Below are 27,761 nucleotides of genomic sequence, written 5' to 3' on the forward strand. Positions count from 1 at the left end.
CAATAATTATTAGCATAAAAGCTTACTTGGATAACGAGTAATGGAGAGCTGTTGACAGTATTGTGAGAAGACTGGTCTTTGACAGTTACCAATAGTGCCCAGTGTCTTTAAAAAGTAGCATACAAAGTAGCAAGTGCTTGAATATGGTTACCAACCAAACTGCCATGTTTCATATGCAGTTTGTGGCTGGGATCCTGCATGCTCATTTGTGCTTATAGCAGACGATTATTGTGCAATATTCACAGCTCTTTGAAATCAGGCCCTGGGGTGGATTTCACAAAGGTAGTCTTAACTTAGGACTAGTCCTAGGCAATGCTAAGAGATAGGACCAGTCCTAAGTTAGGATGAGTTACTGGTCCTAACTTAGGACCAGTCCTATCTTTTAGCATTGCCTAGGACTAGTCCTAAGTTAGGACTACCTTTGTGAAATCCACCCCTGTTCACATGACAATCAAGCGGTATTCACAGTGACTCATTCAGAACAACCCTAAAGGAATACGTTGCCTGGGATCGGTCGAGAACAATTTAAAAGTAGAAAAAAATGGTCCTCACAAACATGGCTCAAATTGCACCGGTTTTCCCTTTACGTCGCAAACATACACGGTCGGCCATTAATTTTTGTGGAGTAATTGACTCCATAAAATGGCGTGCTGAGGCATGTCTGTGTGGGTCAATATATTCTACTTTTAAATTATCTTTCCAAACCATTATGCATTTTATAACAAACAGTTTCAAACACTTTTTATAGACCAACTCGCCCGATCCAAGGCAACGTTCCCTTTAATGATTTTCTCAAAATAGGCTGTTCTTGAACCCGCCAGAATCCAACACCATTTTCTATACCACTTTAAAATAATGTAGAATAGCTTTTTTGTTAATTAATGTAAAACTTGATTTTTGTAAATTAGATTTGTACTTCTCATATAATGTCAACATTATTGATATCACAGTTTAACGGGGACACAGTTGACCATGGACCTGTTACACGCGGAACTTCTAACTTACTTCTGCCATCAAACAAGTTTTTATGAAAATGTACCAAACTTATATCGGAATGAAACATAAGTTCAAACAATGGGTGTCTTGTAATTCAGCCATTTTCAAAGAAAAATTTCTGACTTAGGACAGAAAGTAAAAGCTAGAAGTTCCGCGTGAAAAACAAGACACATCTGCCCCCAAATATACAATTACACTGTAACTCAAATAGCCTTTCCCCTTCTTTACCCTTTCTTTACTTCCATCAAACATACCTTCATTGTTTGAAGGCACTGTACACGTTTGGTAATTGTCGACGAGCAGTATTATTACTTGGTGTATGCATACAATAACAAACCTGTGAAAATTTGGACTCGATTTGTCATTGAAGTTGCAAGAAAATGATGAAAGAAAAAACACCCTTATAGGTATAAGGCTTTTGGTCACAAATAAACAACACTTGCTTCTTACCAAGTTAGATTGTATGCTAACATATATTTTGAGTAATTACCAAACGTGTACAGTACCTTCGAAGTAATAGTTTACGGCATATATTTTTCTGTAAAATCCAGTCATCATCATGGACACTCTTAAGGTTATGCCATAAAATAACACTTGGTACACGCACAATTACTCCTTTATGCCATGAAACTTTCCTTCTCTTCACCCAGTACGTTTAATTCCAATAAAATATGTCATAACCAATTAATATTTTTTGAAAACATTTGATTTGTAAAAATGCATATCTATGACAGAAATAAATTAATGGTTCAAATCAACCGTTTGTAAAAAGTTGGATATGACTGTTTTAAATTGTGTATGAAATACAAATCACCACGTATACCCCCATCATTCATAAAAAGAGCCACCCAAACGAATTAAACTTTAAGATACTCCCTTAACTTGGCATTGACCCCCCTTATTTATAGAATGACACATACTCTCTAAATGAAAAACACCACTCTTAACTTTTCGAGCTGTCCTATAATTATATGGCTCTTCAAAAAGAATGGTGGTTATTTCACTCTTTTAGAGGGGTTTCATTCCAGGACCGAGTCAACAGGATGTCAATCACTCGACAGGATGCAAACTTCAATCTAAGAGTGGAAGACCACTCGAAAAAGAGTTGTCTTCCATATGGCTCTTCAAAGATTCACTCTTTTACACTATTAAAGAGTACATCCTTTGTTTCTTTGTACAGGAATATTTTATCTTTATACTATTTGTTAAAATCTTGGCCGAATGATAATAAAAAATTTAGTAAAAGTAATATTTCCAATTCGAAACTTGTCGTTCCTGCTGTAGGCCCTACACATTGCTGCCATTTTCAAACTGTTCTAGACCTTTCTTTTGCAACGTCACAGCCAAGGTTGGAAAACTATGAAAGCCATCAATGCTTAAATAAAAAAAAGATGGCTTATCTGTTTCACAGTCTTTTTTTTCTTCAAAAATGTGTTGATTTGATAAAAACAAAGCAACTATACGAGAGGTGTTTAATTTATTTGAAAGCTTGAAGAAAATGTTGACTTTGGTTAAAACATTTGTTTTTACGAATGAGTCTTTTACTAACATTTGGTCGACCATGCCGACAAAGGCGGTTTGTTTATCAACAAAAGAAAGGTCTTAAAGAATATGGCTAATTCCATAGCATGCGCATTTGTCCATGTGCCTGTGTGTTATGATAACGGTTGCAACGTGCTCTTAAAGGCAGTGGACACTATTGGTAATTATTCAAAATAGTTATTATAATAAAACCTTTCTTGATTACGAGTAATGGGGAGAGGTTGATAGTATAACACTTTGTGAGAAGCAGCTCCCTCTGAAGTGACGTAGTTTTCGAGAAAGAAGTAATTTTCCACGAATTTGATTTCGAGACCTCAAGTTTAGAATTTGAGGTCTCGAAATCAAGCATCTGAAAGCACACAACTTCGTGTGACAATGGTGTTTTTCTTTCATTATTATCTCGCAACTTCGACGACCGATTGAGCTCAAATTTTCACAGGTTTGTTATTTTATGCATATGTTGAGATACACCAACTGCAAAGACTAATCTTTGACAATTACCAATAGTGTCCACTGTCTTTATTGGGGGAGTCTGTATGGCCTGATGAGGAAGACCGCACTGGACAGGGACGCGTGGAAGGAGTTCACTTCTCGCATCACCACGGGACGGCTGACGCCCTAAAAGAAGAAGAACAACAACGGGCACCGCACTCTATTTCGACGCAACTGAGAAGGTATAATAAACTATACATCCATCTAAACAGAAACAGAATCACCATCTCTTCGGGCTTGAAGACTTGACCCAATCAAGGATTCAAGTGGAGAAAGTTTTGTGTGATATTGTTTCCCTTAATTTGGCACAAATTTTCGCCGTAGTTTTCTACGTCCTGCCCCTGAATGGAGAAAGGTGTTACACCTTTCAGGCAAAATCTTCTACAACACACAAGTATAACCTTGTACACTTTTTCAGTCAAAATCGGCTATGCACATGAGGCTATAGCTTTGTACACATTTTCACGCACAATCTGCTAAGCACACAAGGCTATAGAACCTAGCCTTGTACACATTATTTTACAAATCTGCCCAAACACACAAGCCTTGCTATTGCTTAGCTTGTTCTTTTTTCCCCCGCAAAAATCTGCTACGCACAATAGGACACTTTTTCAAGCAAAGTCGGCTTAGCACACAAGGCTATAGCTCTGTACACTTTTCAGACAAAATCTGCTTAGCACGTGAGTGTACACTGTTTTATACAAAATCTGCTAAGCACACAAGGCGATAGCCTTGTACACTTTTTCAGTCAAAGCTTTTTGAGGCAAATTTTGCTTAGCACACGAGGCTATAGCCATGTGCACCTTTTTGGACAAAATCTGCTTAGCACACAAGTCTATAATTATAACGAAACCAGGTACCCCGCCTTTAAACCGAAATATTGAACAGATTGAAAATAAAATGACAGTAAGATTTCTGAACACAAAACATTCGTTCGTCTTCCCTTTGAAGTTCGTTTTTTTCTTACGGATAAAGACAGTGCCAATCCGATGCATCAGATTGCATTACATCTCAACAAATCGTAAATGGAACCGTAGCCCGCGAGGTTAGAGTTGGTCTTCAATGGTACTGACCCGGGTTCGAATCCAGCAGCTACCAATTGGTTTTTCTTTTTCACGTCGTTGCCGTTAATCGCAGTACATTATATAAGTAGTGTTTAAAATCACCTCCAAACACCAACGGGCACTGTGGCGACACAGTGCACTGGATCGTTCAATTGCGTGCGTTCCAGAGCTGGTACACCCGGTTCGAATCCCGCCCCGTACCAAAGGGACATGACTTTTACTGCTAGCACCAGTATGATTGGGGTCCGTCATGTCTCTCCCCAAATTAGGGTAGGGTGATTATTCCGGGTGGGAAAGTAAAGGAGGGGCCGGGACTAGCCATCCCTGAAGGGTTCTAATGGGTGATCACCACGCTGGTTTCGACCAGACTTTGAGTCCCCTGAAAGCCTGGTCTTCACTCCGACTAACTTTCTGCACAAATTTGCTTCATTTTAATTCATTTTAATTCATTTTAACATATTAAAGTAGCCTTTAAGGTAATTGCACGTGTTTTGTATTCACTAGAGCGGGTTTGCAATGGTGGTTGATAAAAAAAAGAAAACAAAAATTAAAACAGCCTAATTTACCTCTTGTGAATTATTTATACTTCTGCCGGCCGCGGTTCTCCTTATTTCTTCCACATGTGGAGCGGGGAGGGATTCTTTGGGCAGCTTTGAAGTTGTTATTTTTGTATTTATTTGCGACTACAGATTAAATATAAAAAACAAAAAACATCTACTTACCCCGTGTCTTTTTTTTTTTTTTTGGGGGGGGGGGTATGAAAATTTAATGCAAATGCAGGACTTACCAGGTGTAGTTTTTTTTTCCATAGACCCAAATTTCATTAAAATGCTGGACTTGCCCCTATGATGTTTTTGCTGAGCAGATTTTGCCTGAAAAAATATACAAGTCGTAAGCCTTGTGTGCTTAACAGATTTTGTCAAAAAAGTGTTTAAGGCTAAAGCCTCATGTGATAGCAGATTTAATTGTGCGAGAAGATCGTGTACAAGGCTATAATATAAGCCTCGTGTGCTTAGCAGATTTAAAACTGAAAAAGTGTACATTGCTATAGCATTGTGTGCTAAGCAGAGTTAGCCTGAAAAAGTGTACAACTCTATTAACTTGTGTGCTTAGCAGATCAAATTGTGTGCTAAGCAGATTTGCCTGAAAAAGTGTACAAGGCTAAAGCCTTGTGTGCTTAGCAGATTTAAAACTGAAAAAGTGTACATGGCTATAGCCTTTTGTGCTAAGCAGATTTAGCCTGAAAAAGTGTACAACTCTATTGACTTGTGTGCTTAGCAGATCAAATTGTGTGCTAAGCAGATTTAAACTGAAAGAGTGTACAAGGCTATCAGCCTTGTGTGCATACTATATCTTTGCTTGAAAATTGTACAAGGCTATAACCGTGTGTGCTGAGCAACTTTTGCCTGAAAAGTTAACAATTTCTTGTGTGCTTAGCAGATTTTGCAGTGTACAAGGCTATATAGCCTTGTGTGCTAAGCAGATTTGGCGAGTAAAGTGTACAAGGCCTCGTGTGCTTATCAGATTTGAACTGAAAGAGTGTACAAGCCTATAGCCTTGTGTGCTTAAAAGATTTTGCCTGAAAAGTGTACAAGGCTATAGCCTTGTGTGCTTAGCAGATTTTGCCTGAAAAAAGGTACAAGGCTTGTGTGCTTAGCTGATTTTACCTCAAAAAGTGTACAAGGCCTTATGTGCTAAGCTGATTTTACCTCCAAAAGTGTACAAGGCTATAGCCTTATGTGCTAAGCAGATTTCGCCTGAAAAGGTGTACAAGGCTATACCTTTCTGGCTTAGCAGTTTTTGCTATAATAAGTGTTCAAGGCATCTTGTGCTTAGCAGCTTTGCATGAAATAGTGTACAACTCTACTGACTTGTGTGCTAAGCAGACCTAATTGTGTGCTAAGCAGATTTGGCGTGGAAAGTGTACAGGGCCCCATGTGCTAAGCAGATTTAAACTGAAATAGTGTACAAGACTATAGTCTTGTGTGCTTAGCAACATTTGCCTTAAAAATATACAACTCCTTGTGTGCTTAGCAGATTTTGCCTGAAGTAGTGTACAAGGCTATAGCCTTTTGTGCTAAGCAGATTTGGCGAGGAAAGTGTACGAGGCCTAGGCTTGTGTGCTTAGCTGATTTTACCTCAAAAGGTGTACAAGGATATAATCTTGTGTGCTTAGCAGATTTTGCCTGAAAAAAGTACAAGGCTTTTGTGCTTAGCTGATTTTACCTAGAAAAAGTGTACAAGGCTATAACCTTGTGTGCTTAGAAGATTTTGTCTGAAAAGTTAACAATTCCTTTTGTGCTTTTTTGATTTTGCCTGAAGAATTGTACAAGGCCTTTGTATAGCCTTATGTGCTAAGCAGATTTCGCCTGAAAATGTGTACAAGGCTTTAGCCTTGTGTGCTTAGCAGTATTGTTATAATAAATGTACAAGTCATCTTGTGCTTAGCAGCTTTGCATGAAAAAGTGCACAACTCTATAGCCTTGTGTGCTTAGCAGATCAACTTGTGTGCTAAGCAGATTTGGCGTGGAAAGTGTACAAGGCCTCATGTGCTTAGCAGACTTAAACTGAAAGAGTGTACAAGACTATAGCCTTGTGTCCTAGGCAGATTTTGCCTGAAGTAGTGTACAAGGCTATAGCCTTGTGTGCTAAGCAGATTTGGCGAGGAATGTGTACAAGGCCTAGGCTTGTGTGCTTAGCTGATTTTACCTCAAAAAGTGTACAAGGATATAATCTTGTGTGCTCAGCAGATTTTGCCTCAAAGTGTACAAGGCTATAGCCTTGTGTGCTTAGCAGATTTTGCCTGAAAAAAATACATGATTTTTGTGCTAAGCTGATTTTACCTCAAAAGGTGTACAAGGCTACAGCCTAATGTGCTAAGCAGATTTTACCTGAAAGAGTGTACAAGGCTATATAGCCTTGTGTGCTTAGAAGATTTTGCCTGAAAAGTTAACAATTCCTTTTGTGCTTAGCAGATTTTTCCTGAAGTGGTGTACAAGGCTATAGCCTTGTGGGCTTAGCAGATTTTACCTTAAAAGGTGTAAAGGCCATAGCCTTATGTGCTGAGCAGATTTTGCCTGAAAAGGTGTACAAGGCAAAGCCTCGTGTTCTTAGCAAAATTTGCCTGAAAAAGTGTACAAGGCTACAGCCTTATGTGCTAAGCACAAGGCTAAGCACAAGTGACAAGGCTACAGCTGATTAGCTGATTTTACCTCAAAAAATGTACAAGGCCTTATGTGCTAAGCTGATTTTACCTGAAAGGTGCACAAGGCTATAACCTTGTGGGCTTAGCAACTTTTGCCTGAGAAGTTAACAATTCCTTTTGTGCTTAGCAGATTTTGCCTGAAGTAGTGTACAAGGCTATCGCCTTGTGTGCTTAGCAGATTTTATCTGAAAAGGTGTAAAGGCCATAGCCTTATGTGCTAAGCAGATTTTGCCTGAAAAGGTGTACAAGGCTAAAGCCTCCTGTTTTAGCAATATTTTGCCTGACAAACATGACAGAGTTCCCGTCTGACATTTGAGGGCACTTTATTTATCATTGACAAGTCCAATAAAGCAAACCCATGCTGATATAAAGCTAGGCATATTATTGTATCCTCCCCCGAGAAAAAAAGAAAAAAGAAAAAAAAAAAAAAACATTCATTGAATATTTAAGTATGTTTCCGTGAAATAAATGGTTAATGCTGACCTCTTTTGATGTTTAAAGACACTGGACACTATAGGTAATTGTCAAAGACTAGTCTTCTCACTTGGTGTATCTCAACATATTATACATAAACTAACAAACCTGTGAAAATTTGAGCTCAATCGGTCGTCCAAATTGCAAGATAACAATGAAAGAAAAAACATCCTTGTCACACTTGCTTATAGATGCTTGCTTTCAGGACCTCAATTTCTAAATTCTCTTTCTCGAAAACTGCTTTATTTCAGAGGGAGGTTTCTCACAATGTTTACACTATCAACAAGTCTCCAATGCTAGTCACCAAGTAAGGTTTATGCTAAAAATTATTTTGAGTAATTACCAGTAGTGTCCAGTGCCTTTAAACACAACAGACACATCTAAAATAACCAATAAGTATGTAGTTACATATTTGGTTTGCGGTAATGTCATGTGTCTCCTGACGATGACTAGAGCAAGCTAGCCGAAACGATGAGACCAAATCTGCGGTAGTACAGTTAATTACGATCCTATAAGCTAAAGTAATAGTTAATAAGTGGGACAATTCTTTTCAGAACTGAGAAGTCTCCCCAACACCCGAACAATCTACTGCGCAGTCGTAGAATTAGGCAAGACACTCCTCTTAGAACCAACTCTACCTGGTAAGTAGATACACACATGGTGTTACCGCAAACCAAATATATATTGATACCTCACCATGCAATGCCTCAAATCCTATATTATATGTTAAAGTATATAATTGACAAACTTTGACAAGATACTTTTGAGATATGCTGTTGAAAAGGCTGATGCTGGGTAGGCTTTTTGACAAGTAATTGAATAGATGTTGATGTAAATGTCTCAAGTTTTGCTAATTAAATATATTCAAGTCACTATAACAGGTCAATATTTTAACTATGTTTAGCTTTTTATGTTTTTGTTAACCCTTGTTAAAGGATTTGGGTACTTTTTCAAAATGTCCACAGATTTACATTAAACTTACAGGGTTTGAAGATAATGATAGTGGAAAGCTTCCCTTCAAATATTACTAACTAAGGTTGTGTAGTTTTTGAGAAATGAGTAAACAAGTCAAAAAATAGTTTTGGTCTCATGAGACCAAAACTATTTTAGCAAGTAAAATCCCCTTAACCAGTTATGATATTATACCAAAACCATAGCGTAACTGGTTAATACGTTTTTACATGCTATAACTGAGACGAAAATTATTACTTTTACTCATTTCTCAAAAACTACAGTACCTCAGTAAGTAAAATTTCAAGGGAAGCTTTCTACTATCATAATCTTCAAACTGTGTAAGTTTAATGTATATCTGTGGACATTGTGTTTTTTGTTAGGAAAAAGTACATATACCCTTTAAACAAATAAGTATGCTTTCAGATGCCTGCAAATATCTTCAGGCCCAAAGTTTTTCTCGATTCAACTAAGTGTTTTTAGATTACCTCTTTCTCAAAATCTACATGTATGTTACTTCAGAGGGACTCGTTTCTCAAAATGTTTTGTACTATCAACAGCTCTCCATTGCTTGTAATCAAGTAATTATTTATGCTAATATGTATTTTGAGTAACTACAAATAGTGTCCAGTGTATTTAATAATGATTTAAGTTATAAATCTAAACAAACAATTTACAAGATTTTTCTCCACTTTCATGACACAAATACAAAGTCCATACATAACTCTTTATACGATTTGTTGTAAAAGTATGGATGCAAAATGCAAAAATAACTTTTGTGTATTTTTAAATACACAAAAAAAATTCTTGAAATAAAATTGCCTTTTCCAATGTTCTATTTAAGAATAACATCGTTCACCATTATCATATTCTGTGTTTTCGACTTGACCAAGTTGGATTTCTGTTTGAATTAGGTTTTTAAACAAAAGAAATTTCTTTAACAAAAATAGATTGTAGATTAAATTAGTTTTAGTGTCTATGTTATTTGCACACAATCAATGGACACTAGTTGCTTTTCTATTTGTCAAAAGTACATGATTAAAAAATCATTTTGTTATTTGGGAGTAACTTGGAAATTGAAGGACCAGTTTTAATGCCAAGCCCGAAAGAACAAAGTAAGACCAGGGGCCAATTTCATAGAGCTGCTTAAGCAAAAAATTTGCTTAAGCACGAAAATAGCTCGCTTATTTTACACATGTTACTGGCCAGAATGTCATGCCATATACATTGCTTGTGACTGGTATTTAGCTGTTGTTTACTTAGCATAACAATTGAGTGGAGTCTTGGCCAGTAATCTGATTTTACGAAGCAAGGATTTTTTTGCTTAAGCAAAATTTTGTGCTTAAGCAGCTCTATGAAATTGGGCCCAGTTCTGTGTCTTGCTTAAGGACACAAGTGTCATGACTGGGACTTTAAAGACACTGGACAACTTTGGTAATTGTCAAAGACCAGTATTCTCACTTAGTAAATCTCAACATATGTATGCATAAAATAACAAACCTGTGAAAATTTGAGCTAAATTGGTCGTCGAAGTTGCAAGAGTAAAAAGGAAGAAAAAACACCCTTGTTGCACAAAGTTGTGTGGTTTCAGATGCTTCAGAGCAGGCCGTTTCTCACAATGTATATACTACAAACAGCTCCCCATTAATCATTACCAAATAAGTTGTTATGCTAGCAAGTATTTTGAGTAGTTACCAAAGGTGTCCAGTGCTTTTAACCCACTCTGATCAGAAATACCAGAGCTTGAAGTCCAGTGCTCGGCGACGACTTGCCATAATGATTATTACAAGAGAAACTTCATCCCTTGGTGGATTCCGGAAAAAATAAATTTCTGTTTTCTCAAGTCTCAATTTCATTGAAGGTTCCTCCAAAGGTGGCCAGACTTTCACAGTGGAAGAAGAGGTGCATTGCCGGTAACCGTCACGAGAAGCTGCTCCTCCAAGGACTGGAGAACATGGAAGTCCCTCAAAAGACAATGTAAGGAGGTTGCACGATGCAAGACAAACATGAAGAAATGGGGATATACCGACGATGATGACAACAATTGCGATTGTGGCATATCACCCCAATCTATGCCACACCTTCTGAATGCCCAGCCCTTGAGGAGCAGTGCTGTCTTGAGGACCTGATAGCAGTAAACGAGAAGGCTGTGAGATGCACCCAATTCTGGCCAAACATTTGAAGAGTAGATGATGGATTGGAATACTCCAAGCTTTTACTGTTGATCACCCATTGTCCGTCGATTTCCTTGAATCACCTCTCTGATTGGATGAGCTCCATTAGAATCTGGATGATCTTTTCATCTAAACGGTAAGACAAAATTAAGGACATGTCATGGTTGCATTTCGTTGTGGTACTTTGACATGGAAGATACGTGCCTCCAAGAAAGACTGTGCATGTCCCCTGCACTTTGCACCTACTTGAGGTACTCGAGGTACGGGCAAAGAGCAATCACAGTCAGTGCACAGACATTGTGGAACAATTTACCTCTTCATATTGGCCAGGCATCATCACCAAGTGATACTCTTTACCCCCCTCCCCACAGAAATTTGCAAGTTTAAAGGTTAATGTTGCCTTGGATCGGTCAAGTTGGTCTTTTTAAAAGCGTTTGTAACCGTTTGTTATAAAAATCATATGGGTAGACAGTTGTTGTGAAAGTAGAATACAATAATTCACACAAACATGCCTCGAAATTGCACGGTTTTCCTTTTACTTCGTCGACTAACACGGTCAGCCATTTATGAATCCAATAAATCGCTGTCCGTGTTGTTCCCAAAGTAAAAAGAAAACCTCCCAATTTCGAGGCAAATTTGTGTGGATCATTCTATTCTACTTTTAAAAAATCTTTCCAATCATATGCATTTTATAACAAATGGTTACAGAACGCTTTCTATAGACCAACTCCTCTGATCCAAGGCAACGTGTTCCTTTAAAGCCTTTATACACTTTCGGTAAAACAGTATTGTCCAAGTCCCACACTTCGTGTATCACAACTTATATATAAAATAACAAACCTGTGAAAATTTAAGCTCAATCGGTCATCGGAGTCGGGAAAAAATAACGGGAAAACCCACTCTTGTTTCCGCGCGTTGCGCCATGTCATGACATGTGTTTAAAATAAATCTGTAATTCTCGCTATCGAGAATTGATATTGTTTTAATGTTTTCTCAAAAAGTAAAGCATTTCATGGAACAATATTTCAAGAGAAGTCTTTCACCATTACCTTCTGTAAACCCTGTAAAATATCTGTAAATCTGTGAACTTTTTTTTTTTTTTCTGTACCGAAAGTGTATAATGGCTTTAACATGTTATTACATTGTTGTGGTACCTGCTTCTAACATATGATTCAACTGCCTCTAGCTACTGGTTAACCTTGGTGGTCTATTGGTTTGACATCTACTCTAGAATGGCAAACTGTTGGGTTCAAATCACACTCAAGTAATATGAGTGTGGACTTTCTTTTCACAGGACCCGGGTAAGTAATGAACATAAAATGCTGTACACACATTGGTGTTAGTGTAAAACCAAACAATACTTTGATTGTTCTCTTAATCAATTCTTACCTTGTATATGTAAACTAGGTTGAGACAGCTTCTTTATTAACATCAAATTGAGTAGATTGCGTAGCTCTTTAAATATTACAGCCGTCTTGGCTGGTGCCTGTAAATAAGCAAGAAAGGGCAATGTTATATTAGTCATCAATTTTTAAAATACATAAATGTAATCAGTATGAATCTAATTTTTTTTTTAAAGGGGAATAATACCTTTGGACTTTTTAATCATTTGGTCAAGTTTTTGAGATATTGCCAAAACCCAGAGCTATTATGTCCACCAAGGAAGAACAATCCGTAATTATGTTTTAAGCAAGCATAAGCAGAATTTCTACCACATAACCACTGCGTATCATAAGCAAAGCAAGAAGCTCGCTAACTCACTTAGGTCAAGGTAATAGACAGATCCATTCAGCTCCGCCCCATTGGGTATTGACCAATAACAACGCAACGAAGGTCCGACAAACAAGGTCCGACAAATAAGGTCCGACATGCGTGAGCGTATCTTGGTGCACGGCAGAGTTGTGCAGAAAGGCATTGGAGAGCCCCACGTGTTCTTGCTCACACGTGCGTCGTGGGCAGAGCCTACTGGATCGGTCTATTAACCATAATTGCTGCGTAAAAGTTGGGAAGGTACATGTAGTGCGTTCTCTTCTGCTTTACCCACTCTTCTCCTAGTGGATGACACCCATGTCTTCATCCTTGTAGACTGTGAAGGGGGTGACCCTGTTTCAGCCCCAGGAGTAGGTGGCATTGTGTACCAGGTGGCAGTTGATTTGGACGGACAGCCCAAATCAGTTGAGCTGTAACCCTCACCTTCAAGTGGTCGGCAGGCCTTTTGAGTGTTCAAATTCAAAGGCAGTGGACACTATCGGTAATTACTCAAAAAAATTATTGTCAAAAAACCTTTCTTGGCGACGAGTAATGTGGAGAGGTTGATGGTATAAAACGTTGTCAGAAACGGCTCCCTTTGAAGTGCCATATTTTTCAAGAAAGAAGTAATTTTCCACGAATTTGATTTCGAGACCTCAGCTTTAGAACTTGAGGTCTCGAAATCAACCGTCTAAACGCACACAACTTCGTGTGACAAGGGTTATTTTTCTTTCATTATTATCTTGCAACTTCGAGGACCGATTGAGCTCAAATTTTCACAGGTTTGTTATTTTATGCATATGTTGAGATACACCATCTGTGAAGGCTAGTCTTTGACAGTTACCAATAGTGTCCACTGCCTTTAAAATGTTGGCTTAATGGGTAGTATAATAATAATAATAATAATAAGCATTTATATAGCACCCTCTATCTTGAAAACTAATCCGAGGCGCTGGAGAGGAAAAGAAACCGAAACAAAGAAGTTTATACAAAGAAAAGGATCAAAAGAGTTCCTCTCTAGTAGTTGATTTTGGAATTGAAAAAGCCTTTAGAGCACCCTGGCAGATCAGGGTTGTACATGTATACTCCACAGGGAGCGGACAAAGTTTAAAGGAATGTTATTGGCCCAATGACCAGGGTGCTGATGTAAGGCGCATGGATACAGTTATCGTACAATGCGCTTTACAAGAACTTGCCATTATTATCAAATGCCTGTGCTTTATTACCCATAAAAATTATACCTGAAATTTGATCCAGTCATCTACACTGATGACTTTCTCCCTGTGTTGTACAGCCAGAGCACCACCAAATAACAAGAGTGGATATGGTGAGACTAAAGAACTATCTCGTATGAATACACGAGACAACTTCACCTGCAAGGAGAAACAGTTTGATTAAAGGCTTTTGGTCCTTTAGGTATGACACAAAACACAAACGTTCACAGATTTACACTAAACTTGAAGAAAATGATGGTAGGAAATCTTCCCTGAAAATATTACTTGCTAAGGTGCTGTTGTTTTGAGAATCGAGGAAAACAATTTCATGAAAATTATTTTCAGCAAGTACAACGTTTTAAGCCACTCTCCTGAAAACATTGCTCTGTGATTTTAATCTGAGTGTTTTCAAACAGAAGATTCTGAGTCCATTATGAATCATAGACCATGTCAGTTGGACCTTTCTGAATACATGATTAGAACCCAAGTATTTAGCGCAAATGTTACACCTGGTTTTTTATTGATTAGCTACTCTTTTATGGCTGCCTACCTCATGCTTTAATATGAATAAACCAGAATAATAATTCTTTTCTTCTTAACTTTTTGTCTCCACTTTTAAAACAAGGACAAGAAAGCCCAACACTTGCCTTCTCAAGGAACAGTAGCCAACCATTAGTGAGTAGACCTTTGTTAACAGAAGCTGGATGCACAGCCACCGGACCCTTGGTCGTCTCAGCCACGCAGAGTTTCTTGGTCTCCCGTGCACCCTCCAGCGGCTTTTCGTAAGACGTCTTGGCAACATTTGGGTACAGGCCAGCAGTGAGTACAGCCTTGAGGAGTGCAAGGTTTCCCTGAGTGAGAGGGAATTTGGGTCCCTTGACTCGAGCCTTACTTATTTCTAGGACGCCGTCCGAGGTGACTGGGGACTTGATCCCTGCTTCGTCAGGACGCCTTAAGCCGTCTTCAAATCCTATGGATTGGATTAATCGGATCAGATCATTCTTCACATCCTGGAATTAAAAAAAAATAAACAATTTTGACAGAAAACTTGGTACAAATCTCACCTATTCCTGGTGTGTATGCACATCTAATGGTGGTATACCAAAGGCCTGGAATTTCATCTTTTTAAAGACAGTGGACACTCTTGGTAATTGTCAAAGACCAGTCTTCTCACTTGGTGTATGCCAACATATGCATAAAATAACAAGCCTGTGAAAATTTGAGCTCGATTGGTCGTCGGAGTTGCGAGATAACCATGAACGAAAAAACACCCTTGTCACACGAAGTTGTGTGCTTTTCTATGCTTGATTTCGAGACCTCAAATTCTAAACTTGAGGTCTTGAAATCAAATTCGTTGAAAATCACTTCTTTCTCGAAAACTACGTCACTTCAGAGGGAGCCGTTTCTCACAATGTTTTATACTATCAACCTCTCCCCATTACTCGTTACCATTTGAGGTTTTATGCTGGTAATTATTTTGAGTAACTACCAATAGTGTTCACTGCCTTTAAAGAGCAAGCCCATTTTCATTTTGCAAAGGGCACTTCTGTTAGAAAATCTTGAAAAGTTAATGAGAAAGATTTGAACGGGCACCAAGACAAAAACCAGGGGCAACAGAGTCCGTGGCCTTCATGTGATCCAGGGTACAACTTTCAAATGGAATCATCAGGCTTCCATTGTGCGTCTTTCAGCGTTAACAACCAGCTAAAGAACCAGAGTCAATAAGAGTTCCTGTGAAGAACGGATGTGATAAATCACACAGAAAGATTGTGAGAACAGCTTTGCCTTAATTTCTTCAAATCACTAATGAAATCAGAGCGTTTCCATAGTTGGGTCCCTCCAAAGAAGAGTACCATCCACAATAGAGACCTAAGGAACTCAAACAAACTGTCCGTTCCTAGATGTAGAACAACTCGCTGTCAGAAAAACCCTCTCATATAAACTGCGCCAATAAAGTATCTAAACACTTACAAATGGTCAGATGTATCGGAACCTGAAACAGTATGCCAAAAAATAATTATTCATTTCGAGTCACCGTTAATTTCTGCACATTTTGACACATCTTGTGTTGCGCTACGATGTTGTTTGGTGGATTTACGGGCACTTGAGTGGCTTAAGGTCGAATTTCAAAAGTTGCAAAAGCCCCTATTCAAGCTAAATCGTTGTATTGTGGCGAGTAACATCGGCGTTTCTTTTGCTCGCCTTTTATAAATGATGTTTTTTTGGTCGCGTTTTGGATAAATCGGTTGCGATACACATACTCACCAATAATTGTCAGTATCAAGCAAAGGGGTCAAAGATGGGAGGCATACAACAATGGTAAGACAGGGAAAGGTGTTTCAAGATAACAGGAAAGATGGCTCAAACGACCAAACAGGAAAGAGGACGGATCGTTGGTTTGATAGAAGCCGGTACGTCGATGCGAGGTAAAAACGTCACCAGCGACGGTCAGTAAATGGTGGAATCGCTACCAAGCTCAGGGAAATGTGGACGACCTGCCAAGGAGTGGCCGTCCGAGGGTGACTTCTGCAGCAGAAGAAAGTGAACAAGTCCATAAAGCCTGACACCACTCTCGAGGGGTTTGCGACGCATCCTGATCAGGAAATGGCAGGGGATTGACCAGGGACAGATCAGATGTCTCATTGAGAGTATGAGAAGACGACTCCTTGCCGTTCAGGACAATGATGGAGGACACACCAAGAATGGAGGACAGGATAACAGCAGTTTTAGAGTTAAAGATACGGCAATTAATTTCATGGTCATGTAAACGAAACGAGTTTGTGTCTTTTGTCTTGATTTTGTCTGAGTGTGATGCTTATGTGAGTTCCCTTTTGGAATTGGGGTGAATAGGGGCTTTTGCAACTTTTGAAATTCGACCTTAAGCCACTCAAGTGTCCATAAATCCACCAAACAACATCGTAGCGCAACACAAGATGTGTCAAAAGGTGCAGAAATTATCGGTGAATAGAAACGAACAATTAAATTTTTGTATACTATTTCAGGTTCCGATAAATCTGACCATTTGTAAGTGTTTAGATACTTTATTGGTGCAGTTTATATGGCTAATGTGGAACAACAGTTCTGTTTGACTTTGATTTATTTTTCAAAGGTTTTTTTTTTTTTTTTTTTTTCCATCCGGACCCCAGTGTTCTCCGGCCTGTGCTTATGACTCATGGCTTGTTGTATTTTGTTACCTGGTTCGATTTGTACAATGTTAATTTTTTTTTATTGCATTCCGTTTTATAAAGCTCTTTTGGTCTTGTTTGTGTTGCAGAGTTCTGGTTAAATGATGTTTTTGTTTAGTCCAAGTGTGTACATGCGTTTTTGTTCCTTTTTGTGTGTGCTGGTGTGGTGTGTGTCTTGCCAAAGGTGTGTGGTTGCTGTTTAATTTTATTCCCCTTTTTGCTTGTGTATTTTATATAATTTTTTTTTGTATATTGTTTGTTGTTCTCTTAATGATGTCCTTTTAATCTTTTTAAAATATTGGATCATAGTTGCAATTCAGTTTTTATGCTGTGATGGCAATTGTCAATAAACCTTTTATCTATCTATCTATCTAGATTTTATAAGGAAGTAGGGTAAAAGGCAAGACCTATAGTAGATATACACGTAGTGTTACCGCAAACCGAATATACTTTGAAACCTCACCATGCAATACCTCAAAAACTATATTCATGCATGGTGTATTACAATTTGTAACCCATGTCAATCCAACACCACGCAACACCTCAAATCTTACAGCGGCTGAATCAAAACTTACCTTGATTGAGAGAAGTGTAGTTCTACTCAAGAAATTCTGATGACAGTAGGACATCTCCGAGACCTTCCCCCTGGCAATAGCCTCTTCCCAACTACATAGTAAAATCAAGTTGAGGTTAAATCCTCATCAAATCTTACAAACAATTCCAATTGCGAATTTAATGGTAAAGAGCTAAAGTGCACGATAAATATTCTGGGTAATTTTTCATTCAGATTGAATGAACTTGTAACTTTACTGGAATTGAACTTGAACCTAGATTAACCTTCATCAGAATCTGTACCATGAAAATAACAACTTTGGAACGTCTGGTATATAAAGTTTATAACTGTTTTATCACTAAAACTCGAACTTGGGCCTAAAGAACATCCATTTTGTTACTAAGACATTTCATTTGTTTATATCTTTGTTTTACTAGTTGTATCAGTTCTTGAAAGTCCTTCAATGCAAGCTTAGAATCCAAACTCTGCTGATCAAAAACACACATTTTCTGCTTTCATTGAACCCAAAACCATTTAGTCATTCCAGTTATTTTTTGGGGGCATTTTAAGGGCAATGGGAACTATTGGTAATTGTCAAAGACTAGCCTTCACAGTTGGTGTATCTCAACATATGCATAAGTTAACAAACCTGTGAAAATTTTAGCTCAATCAATCATGGAACTTGCGAGATAATAATGAAAGAAAAAAACACTCTTGTCACACAAAGTTGTGTGTGTTTAGATGGTTGATTTCGAAACCTCAAGTTCTAAATCTGAGGTCTCAAAATCAAATTCGTGGAAAATTACTTCTTTCTCCAAAACTATGGCACTTCAGAGGGAGCTGTTTCTCACAATGTTTTATACTATCGAGTTCTCCCCATTACTCGTTACCAAGAAAGGTTTTATGCTAATAATTATTAATTACAATAGTGTCCACTGCCTTTAAGTGTGTGTTTTTTCTTGGTAAAATTCCTGGAACCCGAACCTGACCCCAAACCTGACCTATGTGTACTTGCTTGAAACCTAACAGAACCATTAAAGCTCACAATGGTCCTGAAGTGGTGGCAAGTAACGTTACTGTCTGGTGCTGCTTAAGCAGTCATGTTACGAATCTCAAACACAACCAATCTGATCAACACCAAGTTAAATTTTTTGTTAATAAGGAAACCCTGAAAAGTGCAACCTGCAGGCCGGTACATTAAGTACTTGTTTTGTAGTGTGGTGTAGTTTTATTATTATTATTACTCATTATTTAATAACATACTGCAAAACAGCCGCTAAAAGCCGAAATGTACAGTTTACAAAAACTGTCATTACAAATATTAAATATATTACATAAAAAGAATGAAATATCAAATAGTTGTTATTAAAAACATATAAATAGACAGGCAACAAATTTACCGTACCACAGAATAAAAATAAATTGCCTTGCAGAGTTTTATTGTTAAAGCCATTGGACACTTTCGGTAAACAGTATTTTCCAAAGGCCCACACTTCGTGTATCACAACTTATATATAAAATAACAAACATGTGAAGATTTAGGCTCAATTGGTCATCGGAGTCGGGAGAAAATAACGGGGAAACCCACTCTTGTATCCGCGCGTTTCGCCGTGTCATGACATGTGTTTACAGTAAATCCGTAATTCTCGCTATCGAGAATTGATAATTGTTTTAATGTTTTTTCAAAAAGTAAAGCATTTCATGGAATAATATTTCAAGAGAAGTCTTTTACCATTACCTTCTGTAAGCCCTTTAAGTTATTTGTAAATCTGTGAACTTTTATTTTTTTTTTCTGTTCCGAAAGTGTATAATGGCTTTAAAGGACTACGTATCTCTAAAGTTAGGCGTGTCATGTCCAAGCGGTCCACAATTCACCGGATCCAAGCTCTGGTGCTGTCAGCAGCAGAGTGTGGGTTCGAATCCTGGTCATGACACTTGTGCCCTTAAGCAAAGCACTTAACCAAAATTGCTTCTTGGGACGGCAGTGCATTCTGCTCTACCAGCCAGGCTCCTAGTGGATGATACCCATGCCTACATCCTTATGGACTACGAAGCGGTAACCCTGTTTCAGCCCCAGGAGTAGGCGGCAACGTGCCCCTGGTGGCAGTTGATCTTATTTGATAGCCCAATTTAGTTGGCGTGTAGCCCTCACCTTGATGTAAGGCGAACTCTCATAACAAAACAAAATAAAAAAAAATAAAAATTCCTGAGGCCTCTCACCCGAAATCTATTGGACTGCTGGAACATTTGTGTCAAAGTAAGATAATTATCCTCGGCTTGGCCTGCACGTTCTTGTCATAGAGAGACTGGCTTCGGAGGGACTTTCTTTGGCTCAATGCTGCAGGTCTGGTTGTGGTTTCCCTCCTCTGATTTCTTCGCATTGTTTTTGTTTTTAAATGGTGTTATTATTATCAATTGTTTAGCATTCACTGGATATGTACATGTATTGTTGTGTTTACATTGTCTCGGCTGCGCCTTGAACATCTGTAGAGATTGATTTGGCGCATTACAAATACCTACTATTATTATTATTATTATGAGTGAATATGCGCATTAGTATTTTGAAGGATTTAAGCGATTGTTCTGGCGGTCCAATGGAACAGTAGGAATTTTATCTTTAAAAGGGCAAGGCATCTTAATTTTGCAAAGGGCACTTCCATTTGAAAATCTTAAAGTCAATGGAAAACAGTCCTTGAGTACACGCTGGGATACCTATCCGATCCAAATAGATCGTTCTCACCATTCCCACTTTGGAAACGTGTTCCCCAATTATTATAAATCTTACCCAGCGAAGACCTTGTAGACTGTGATGTGATCTGAGTCAGCTATAGCCAAGGCCTTCTTAGCTAGATCAGCTTGTTGTCGTTTACCCATCGGAACAACAAAGGGTTGTTTATCAGTCATTGCAGCTGCCATCACAGCCTGTAGTCAACAAAAACGCCACAAATAAGAAATACAAAATTCTGTTAAAAGTGTTTGGATACTTTTTGTAGGACGCAAAACACAATTTCCACATATTTACATTAAATTTTACATGTTTAAAGATAATGACGGTTGAAAGCTTCCCTTTAAATAGTATAATAGATTTTACATAACACCGATGGGTGTTAGCACTGTATACTCAGTTCTTTCCCGAGTCCTGTGAAAAAAAAAACAGGCATGTTACTCGGGTGGGATTCGAACCCACGACCCTTGCAATTCTAGAGCAGTGTCTTACCAACTAGACTACCGAGGTTATCCGGTAGCTAGAGGCAGTTCGAATCTTATGTTTTGGCAGCGGGTACCGCAACGATATAATAGATGTTAAATTTGCATCGGGATAAAGAATATTAATTTTGGGGGTTTTTACCCATACATCGATGTGTATTAGCACTATATACTCAGTTCTTTCCCAGAGTTCTGTGAAAAAATATCACTTTAAATAGTACTTGCTGAGGTGATGTAGTTTTTGAGAATTGAGTAAAACAATGTCACCAAAATAGTTTTTGCCTCAGGAGACATAAATTAGCTTAGTATGTTTAACATATTTACGCATACATCAGCGGGCAACTCTCCTGAAAACATTGCTCTGTGGTTTAAACTTGTTTTCTCAAAAGCTTGACGCCTAATGAAGCTGAAACTTCTACATGGAAAATACTACATACATTTACATTTTCATTCACAGTGAGTAGGGATTCATGTCACAGCCCCAAAAAAAGGTATCAAAACCCTTCAATGAAAACTATATACTAAGGGAATCAGTGTGTGGTGAAGAGGTTTTCAACTAGTGGTTTAAACCACTAGTTGAAAACCGATTCAACACACTTGATTCCCATTCATAAATACCTTTTCGGCCAAAAACATCAACACTTTTTGATCAAAAAATGAAATAAATGCAAACATTATAATTGTCCAATGATTTCTTTCAACACAACACCCCTCCAGCTATGAAATGGTAAGGCCCAGTCAAGGCCCTCGGGTAAATGACTCCTTATGAGGGAACGCGCGTATCACGTGATGTGGCACAACTGTCTCGGCCGTTGCTCTCGACCAATAGGAATGAAGAAACTGTCTTATAAGCACAGGTGCAAACTCGCGTGTCTTGCCATGTTTTAACACTCTTTACTGGTCATAAACAAAGGTTTATACACACCCACGTGACGCACTCTCCACCAATAGGAATAGTGGAACTGTCTGAGGTATTCATGAATTAAGGACAAGCATCTGCTCCAAAGAGATGCCAGTTTAGTGAAAAACAACAATCACCTCAGGTTCATGTCTTTGTTCAGGTTGTTCAAACCCAAATTAAATAAATAATACTCACAACTGGCTCCAAGCATCCAAACATGGCAGCAAAGAGCAGCATCTTACCGACGCGGACGTTGACAGGCAGGGCTGCTAGGTGCTGGCCGAGAGGGGTCAATGTGGGGTCATCGACCTTACATGCCCCAACCTCCCTCAGAAGGCTCATGGCAGCCCGGATTGTGTTGAGCTGAGGTGGGTCCATGGATTGCTGCAAGAATGCCTCGGGTGAACCAAGGTCACATTTCTGAAATATGAGATCAAATGGATAATGTTTAAATGGTTGGTCCCAGCAGACAAAGTAGAGATAGAGGAATGTTACAGAAATGGTAAGAAACAAAAATCATGAAGATCACAGATTAACATAAAACTTACATGGTGTAATGATGATAGTAGAAAACATCCCTTGAAATATTTCTGTCTGTAATGTCATATTTGATGAAAAACAAATAATCTAATTTCGCATTTGGAGTTTATCGCTCAGTGATTGTTTTATTCGTTTTTGTCTTGGCATCGATGCAATGCAAAAATTTTAATCGGTTTTTCAATATTCTCTCATGACCCAGATGGCCGGTCAATCTCAAACTTCTACAGGTGTGTCAGTTTATGTATATGAAGAGCGGCCCCGGTGCCCCCTTTCAATGTTGGCTCTCATTGTGCGGTCGTCTGCTTTCCAGTAAACATTGAGAGGGGTGGCAGGGGGAAGTGAATGTTTATTGTCAGGGGGAAGTGGACAGGCAATGTTTATTGTATTGTAATTTTCTTGGTTGGGTTTGGGTCCTTCTTCCTCACGTACTTGCAGAGTAGTAGTAGTAAGTTAATCGGGAGGGCTTGAACTTGAAGTTGACATTGAATAATTAAAGTTCGCCACAGAACAAACAAATGACACAAGTTGAACTCAAAAGTAAGTTGATGTCACAATAAACGATTTTATTAAGAGTTCTCTGCGAATGGGTGGCCCCAGCACTTTTGTCGTGATTGTAGCATTTAAAAGAGCTCTCACTCAGACTGCATAAAGAGTAATTTAGACACTATGCCATCGTGCACTGCGTTGCACCACAGTTGCTTAGGTGCTGGCAGTGTGAGGTTTTCTTTATAAAGTCACGGGAAATTATTCTTAATAACTAGTTCTTATAATGCATTTCACGCTTTACACAAGTGCCATGGTCATCGAGCCAATAACATTCTTTTAATCTTTCTCAGCTCTCTGGGGGAATATACAGCCCAGAGCTGCCTTGGCACCCAGTGGTTTTTTTCATACACAATATCAACCTCTAACCCTTGCAGGTACACACTCACCAAAGCCCGGATCATACACATCCTGCGAATCTGAATGCGAATACGTCACATGGCTGTTTTCGTAGCGAATTATTTGTTGCGAATTAATGACGTGAAAACTTGTATCGCATTTGCATTCGCAGGAAGTATGAACGGCTTCAGCACACAGTTTCTCTACGAGGAAAGCATGTATGATGTGTTTTCCAGTAAGTGACTCTAATATTGTTAGAACCTACCATGATGTGCAAGCAAAGATCTTCCAGTGGAACTCGTAGAATCTCAGGCGGAGAAAATGACTTGAAAGACTCGTACCTGGTCAAAAGTTAACATTTCATAACAAAGTTACCAAATTGATTTTTTCCTGTCACAGGTGTTTCGGTTATAACAAGTGTTTTATTGGCCCCAACACACAGTTCCCTATGAAGGCCTCTGACTCTGCCGTGCTCCGGGAAGACTGTCCTTGCACCAAGTCCAGAATCCCCAATCCCCAAACCCAGGCGGGCAAGGGCTTTGCCCGCCCTCTCGGCCGTGCTGTAATAACGGAACATCGTCTTCAGTGCAGGCTCATGGGGGACGGAGCTCCACTGGCCCCATGTGCAGTCCCTACCAAGGCCTCCGGCTCAAAGAACATGCCTAGTGCATCAAACTAATCACCCAAACGTTAATTTTACCCTCAGGAGTTGCCCAAACTCTTCCTGACTCTGACCAATATCACTTTTCAGTAAAAATATCATTTTCTAATAAACCCATTCAGGAAACATGTCCCATAATTTTCTATTTATTCCGCGTATATATATGTACAGTGTATGCTCCTTTTCAGTCTATCTCATTTATTAATCAATTAGTTTTCCTCCCTCTTCCCACCTTTGATTTTGTCCTTTGTGATTCCAACTTCTTGTGGTTAAAGCCTCTTCCCTCCAATGCCCCCCCCCCCCCCCAATTCCATAAACCATCTCAGCTCCAGCTTGTGATGCCAAGTATGTAGCGCACTAAGCTAAATCAACCACAAGAACCATCTGTGCCGTTACACGTACCCCTTTCTAAGGAATCGTAATCAAGAACAAAAGTGCTATGACTTGGATTTGAACCTACAACCTGATGACTTAAAGGCTCTGGCGGCCACTATTGGTAATTACTCAAAAAAGATGCTCGCAAAAAAACATACTTGAAAACAAGCAATAGGGAGCTGTTGACAGTATAAAACATTGTGAGAAACAGCTCCCTCTGAAAGTAACATAGTTTTTGAGGAAGAGGCAATTTCTCACTCACATAATAAAATGCTTCATACATGTATGCATCTGAAAGTTGTGCAACAAGGGTGTTTTTTTTCATTCATTATTTTCTTGCAACTTTGATGACCAATTGAGCCAAAGTTTTCACAGGTTTGCTATATTATGCAAATTATGTTGGGATACACCAAGTCAGAAACGGGTCTTTGACAATTACCAAACGTGTCTAGTGTCTTTAAAGGAACACATTGCCTTGGATGGGTCGAGTTGGTCTATTAAAATCGTTCTGTAACCGTTTGTTATAAAATGTATATGGTTAGAAAGATATTGTAAAAGTAGAATACAATGATCTACACAAATATGCTTCAAAATTGCGTGGTTTTCTTTTTACCCTGTCGACTAACACGGTCCGCCATTTTTGGGAGTCAAAATGTTGACTCCCATACATGGCCGACCGTGATAGTTCGCGACGTAAAAGGAAAACCGTGCAATTTCGAGTGATACTTGTGTGGATCATTGTATTCTACTTTTACAACATCTTTCTAACCATATGCATTTCATAACAAACGGTTTCAAACGCTTTTAATAGACCAACTCGTCCGATCCAAGGCAACGTGTCCCTTTAATAACGCCACCAAACTGATGCAAGAAGCCGCATGGCCACAAATGACACACACATGTGCGGTCTTGTGAGTAACATTTGTTGCCTCCTATCATTTCACGTATTTCAATTAGTACAAATAAAACAAACACCCTGTCAACATATAAGAAATGCAATAAACCATTAAGGCCGAGTCACCCTGCAGCGATAACGAAAACTTTAACGATAATGACGCAAAGAGAACGCATTCTATTGGTTGAATTGCTCCACGCACAATATGCCCACTCTAATTCAACCAATTGAGGGCGTGCATTTTAAAAAGTTATCGTTTTCGTTCTCATTATCGAGGCCTGTATGACTGGCCCCCAAAACTAAGAAAGAGTTTTTACTGACTGCTGTTTGGTGTAGAGCCTGAAGCAGAATCCCTCTCTAACCCTACCAGCTCGGCCTTGTCTTTGCTTAGCACTGGCCTTGCTGATGTTAGTCTCCACCAGGGCACTCAGTTGACTCATCTCATTGTACCTAAACACAGTCCAAAACAACATTCTTAAAGATTACTTTAATATAGAATCCCTCTCTAACCCTACCAGCTCGGCCTTGTCTTTGCTTAGCACTGGCCTTGCTGATGTTAGTCTCCACCAGGGCACTCAGTTGACTCATCTCATTGTACCTAAACACAGTCCAAAACAACATTCTTAAAGATTACTTGTGCAAAGGAACACCGGGTTTACTAGGGGCAGTTCACAGTTATCAACATTTTATCAAGCCTACAAACCGTACAATGTTTCAATACCCCTCCATCCCCCCTAAAACGGTACATTATTCTACAAAGGGTGCGCGCTCGATTACCTTCCCCAGGTCGACTCGGTCTGCCCCCAGTACACTCGAATAGCTTTGACGCCACTCAAGAGGCTCACCCAGGTCAGTCCCGAGTGCCCTCCTTGTGGAGCATGACATCACCATGAGAGGGTGACTGATGGTTCGATTAGCTCTTGTCAGGGGCTCAACTAAATGAGCACCGCGTGGTTGACACGGGGAAGCTAACTGAACGCACCCATAGAGATACTTGAATGTGAATGACATGTAAGCCTTGTTTATTGTTAGCCGGATTCTGATTAAAGAAAGATTGCATGTGTGTCAAACAGATATGCAATGCAATGGTAAAGTCTTATCTTATGGGCAAAAAGGGCCATGAACGTATGCTTTCAAAGATCCATATTATTTAAGAAAATGAATTTAATACAGCGGGCATTAACCCCCTCTCTCCCAGCATGTGGTTTGTATGATGTGAACAGCCCCTTACCAACAAATTAAAGATCATTGTAACAAAAACATTATTAGTACTGCTCTTTTATTATAGACGGGTAAACAGGTATGCAATGATAACATGTACACAACCATCTCCATTATGTAAAGACAGTGGACACTATTGTAATTGTCAAAGAACAGTCTTCTCACTTGGTGTATCTCAACACAGACATAAAATAACAAACCTGTGAAAATTTGAGCTGGTCGAAGTTGCGAGATAATAATGAAAGAAAAAAAAAACTTGTCACACGAAGTGTGCTTTTAGACGTGTTAGATGGTTGATTTCGAGACCTCAAATTCTGAACTTGAGGTCTCGAAATCAAATTCGTGGAAAAATACTTCTTTCTCGAAAACTACTCTACTTCAGAGGGAGCCGTTTCTCACAATGTTTTATACTATCAACCTCTCCCCATTACTCATTACCAAGTAAGGTTTTATGCTAATAATTATTTTGAGTAATTACCAATAGTGTCCACTGCCTTGAAACTAGCTCTAGTCATCATCAGGAGACTGTTCCATTCTTTTTGTACATTACTTTATCTTCTGAGCATGTTGTGTCTGCAGAAGAAAGCTTTAGTCTCCATTCAAACAATGCATACCTTGTTTCTTTTACTTTCCCGGCGTCGATCACAAACACAACATCAGGAATAGTGATTCCCGTCTCTGCTATGTTTGTTGCTATGACAACCTTACGCACCCCCGAGGGCGGTATTCCAAACGCTGAGCTCTGATCTTCGGAGGACAGCACAGAATGTAAGGCTAGAATTTGGTATCTGTGAGTACAAAGATTAAGAGATGTTTAAGAAGGCAGTTAAGCCCAGTCCATACTGTGAATGCGAAGGAAATGTTGACTACACAAATTCGCAACAGATAATTCGCAGCAGGTGCTCAACTCTCTTGCGAATATCGCTGCGAAAACAGAGTTGTGACGTCAAATTCACGTCAAATTCGCCTTGCATTTGCATTTGCAGGAAGTAAGAACCGGGCTTAAGACAGGAATGTTTGCAGGAATGCAAGTCTTTATCTGTCTGTCTGTTTGTCTTAAAGATGCTATGTCAGATTTTTGGCCAATTTGACCCCAAATGTTTTATTTATAATTCAATAGGTATTTTGATGGGGGTCGAGAGAGTTACAAGCTTTCATTTGAGCCATTGCTTGAAAAAGTCCGCCAATTATTAGTAGCAGTGAAATAAAGTGCTCAAAATTAGTTTCTGTCGGGCTCCCGACAATATATCACGTGACCAATTCTTATGTGTTTTATAAGAAGCGTTTTAAATTTTTGTCATGGTTCCAGACCATTTAAAGTAAAAGTTGATACAGGTGATACTCTTTGAAATTCCATTCACTCACAAAAATCTATTTTTTAATGTTTGGGGCAAAAAATCTGGCATAGCATCTTTAATGATCTTCCTAATGAGGGAGCTCGGCAACTCCCACAAGGGGATAGAAACACCAATCTGGCAAC

General features: G+C 38.9%; 1 protein-coding gene across 1 annotated transcript in view; it reads right to left on the minus strand.

Moving 5' to 3' along the window:
• Nucleotides 1–10,410: 10,410 nt before the first annotated feature.
• LOC117288339 (ATP-dependent RNA helicase DHX29-like) overlaps nt 10,411–27,761 on the minus strand; it is a 40,251-nt gene continuing 22,900 nt past the window's right edge. The window contains exons 22-31 of the mRNA XM_033769158.1: nt 26,896–27,069; nt 25,382–25,510; nt 23,395–23,470; nt 21,903–22,127; nt 20,385–20,521; nt 17,622–17,712; nt 14,509–14,871; nt 13,889–14,020; nt 12,288–12,384; nt 10,411–11,027 (exon numbers count right to left, since the gene is read on the minus strand). Of these exons, the coding sequence (XP_033625049.1) occupies nt 10,978–11,027; nt 12,288–12,384; nt 13,889–14,020; nt 14,509–14,871; nt 17,622–17,712; nt 20,385–20,521; nt 21,903–22,127; nt 23,395–23,470; nt 25,382–25,510; nt 26,896–27,069 (1,474 nt within the window). The 3' untranslated portion in view covers nt 10,411–10,977. The remainder of the gene's footprint in view (nt 11,028–12,287; nt 12,385–13,888; nt 14,021–14,508; nt 14,872–17,621; nt 17,713–20,384; nt 20,522–21,902; nt 22,128–23,394; nt 23,471–25,381; nt 25,511–26,895; nt 27,070–27,761) is intronic.

The sequence above is a fragment of the Asterias rubens genome, chromosome 3, assembly GCF_902459465.1.
Source record: "Asterias rubens chromosome 3, eAstRub1.3, whole genome shotgun sequence".
In the NCBI taxonomy this organism is placed as follows: Eukaryota; Metazoa; Echinodermata; class Asteroidea; order Forcipulatida; family Asteriidae; genus Asterias; species Asterias rubens.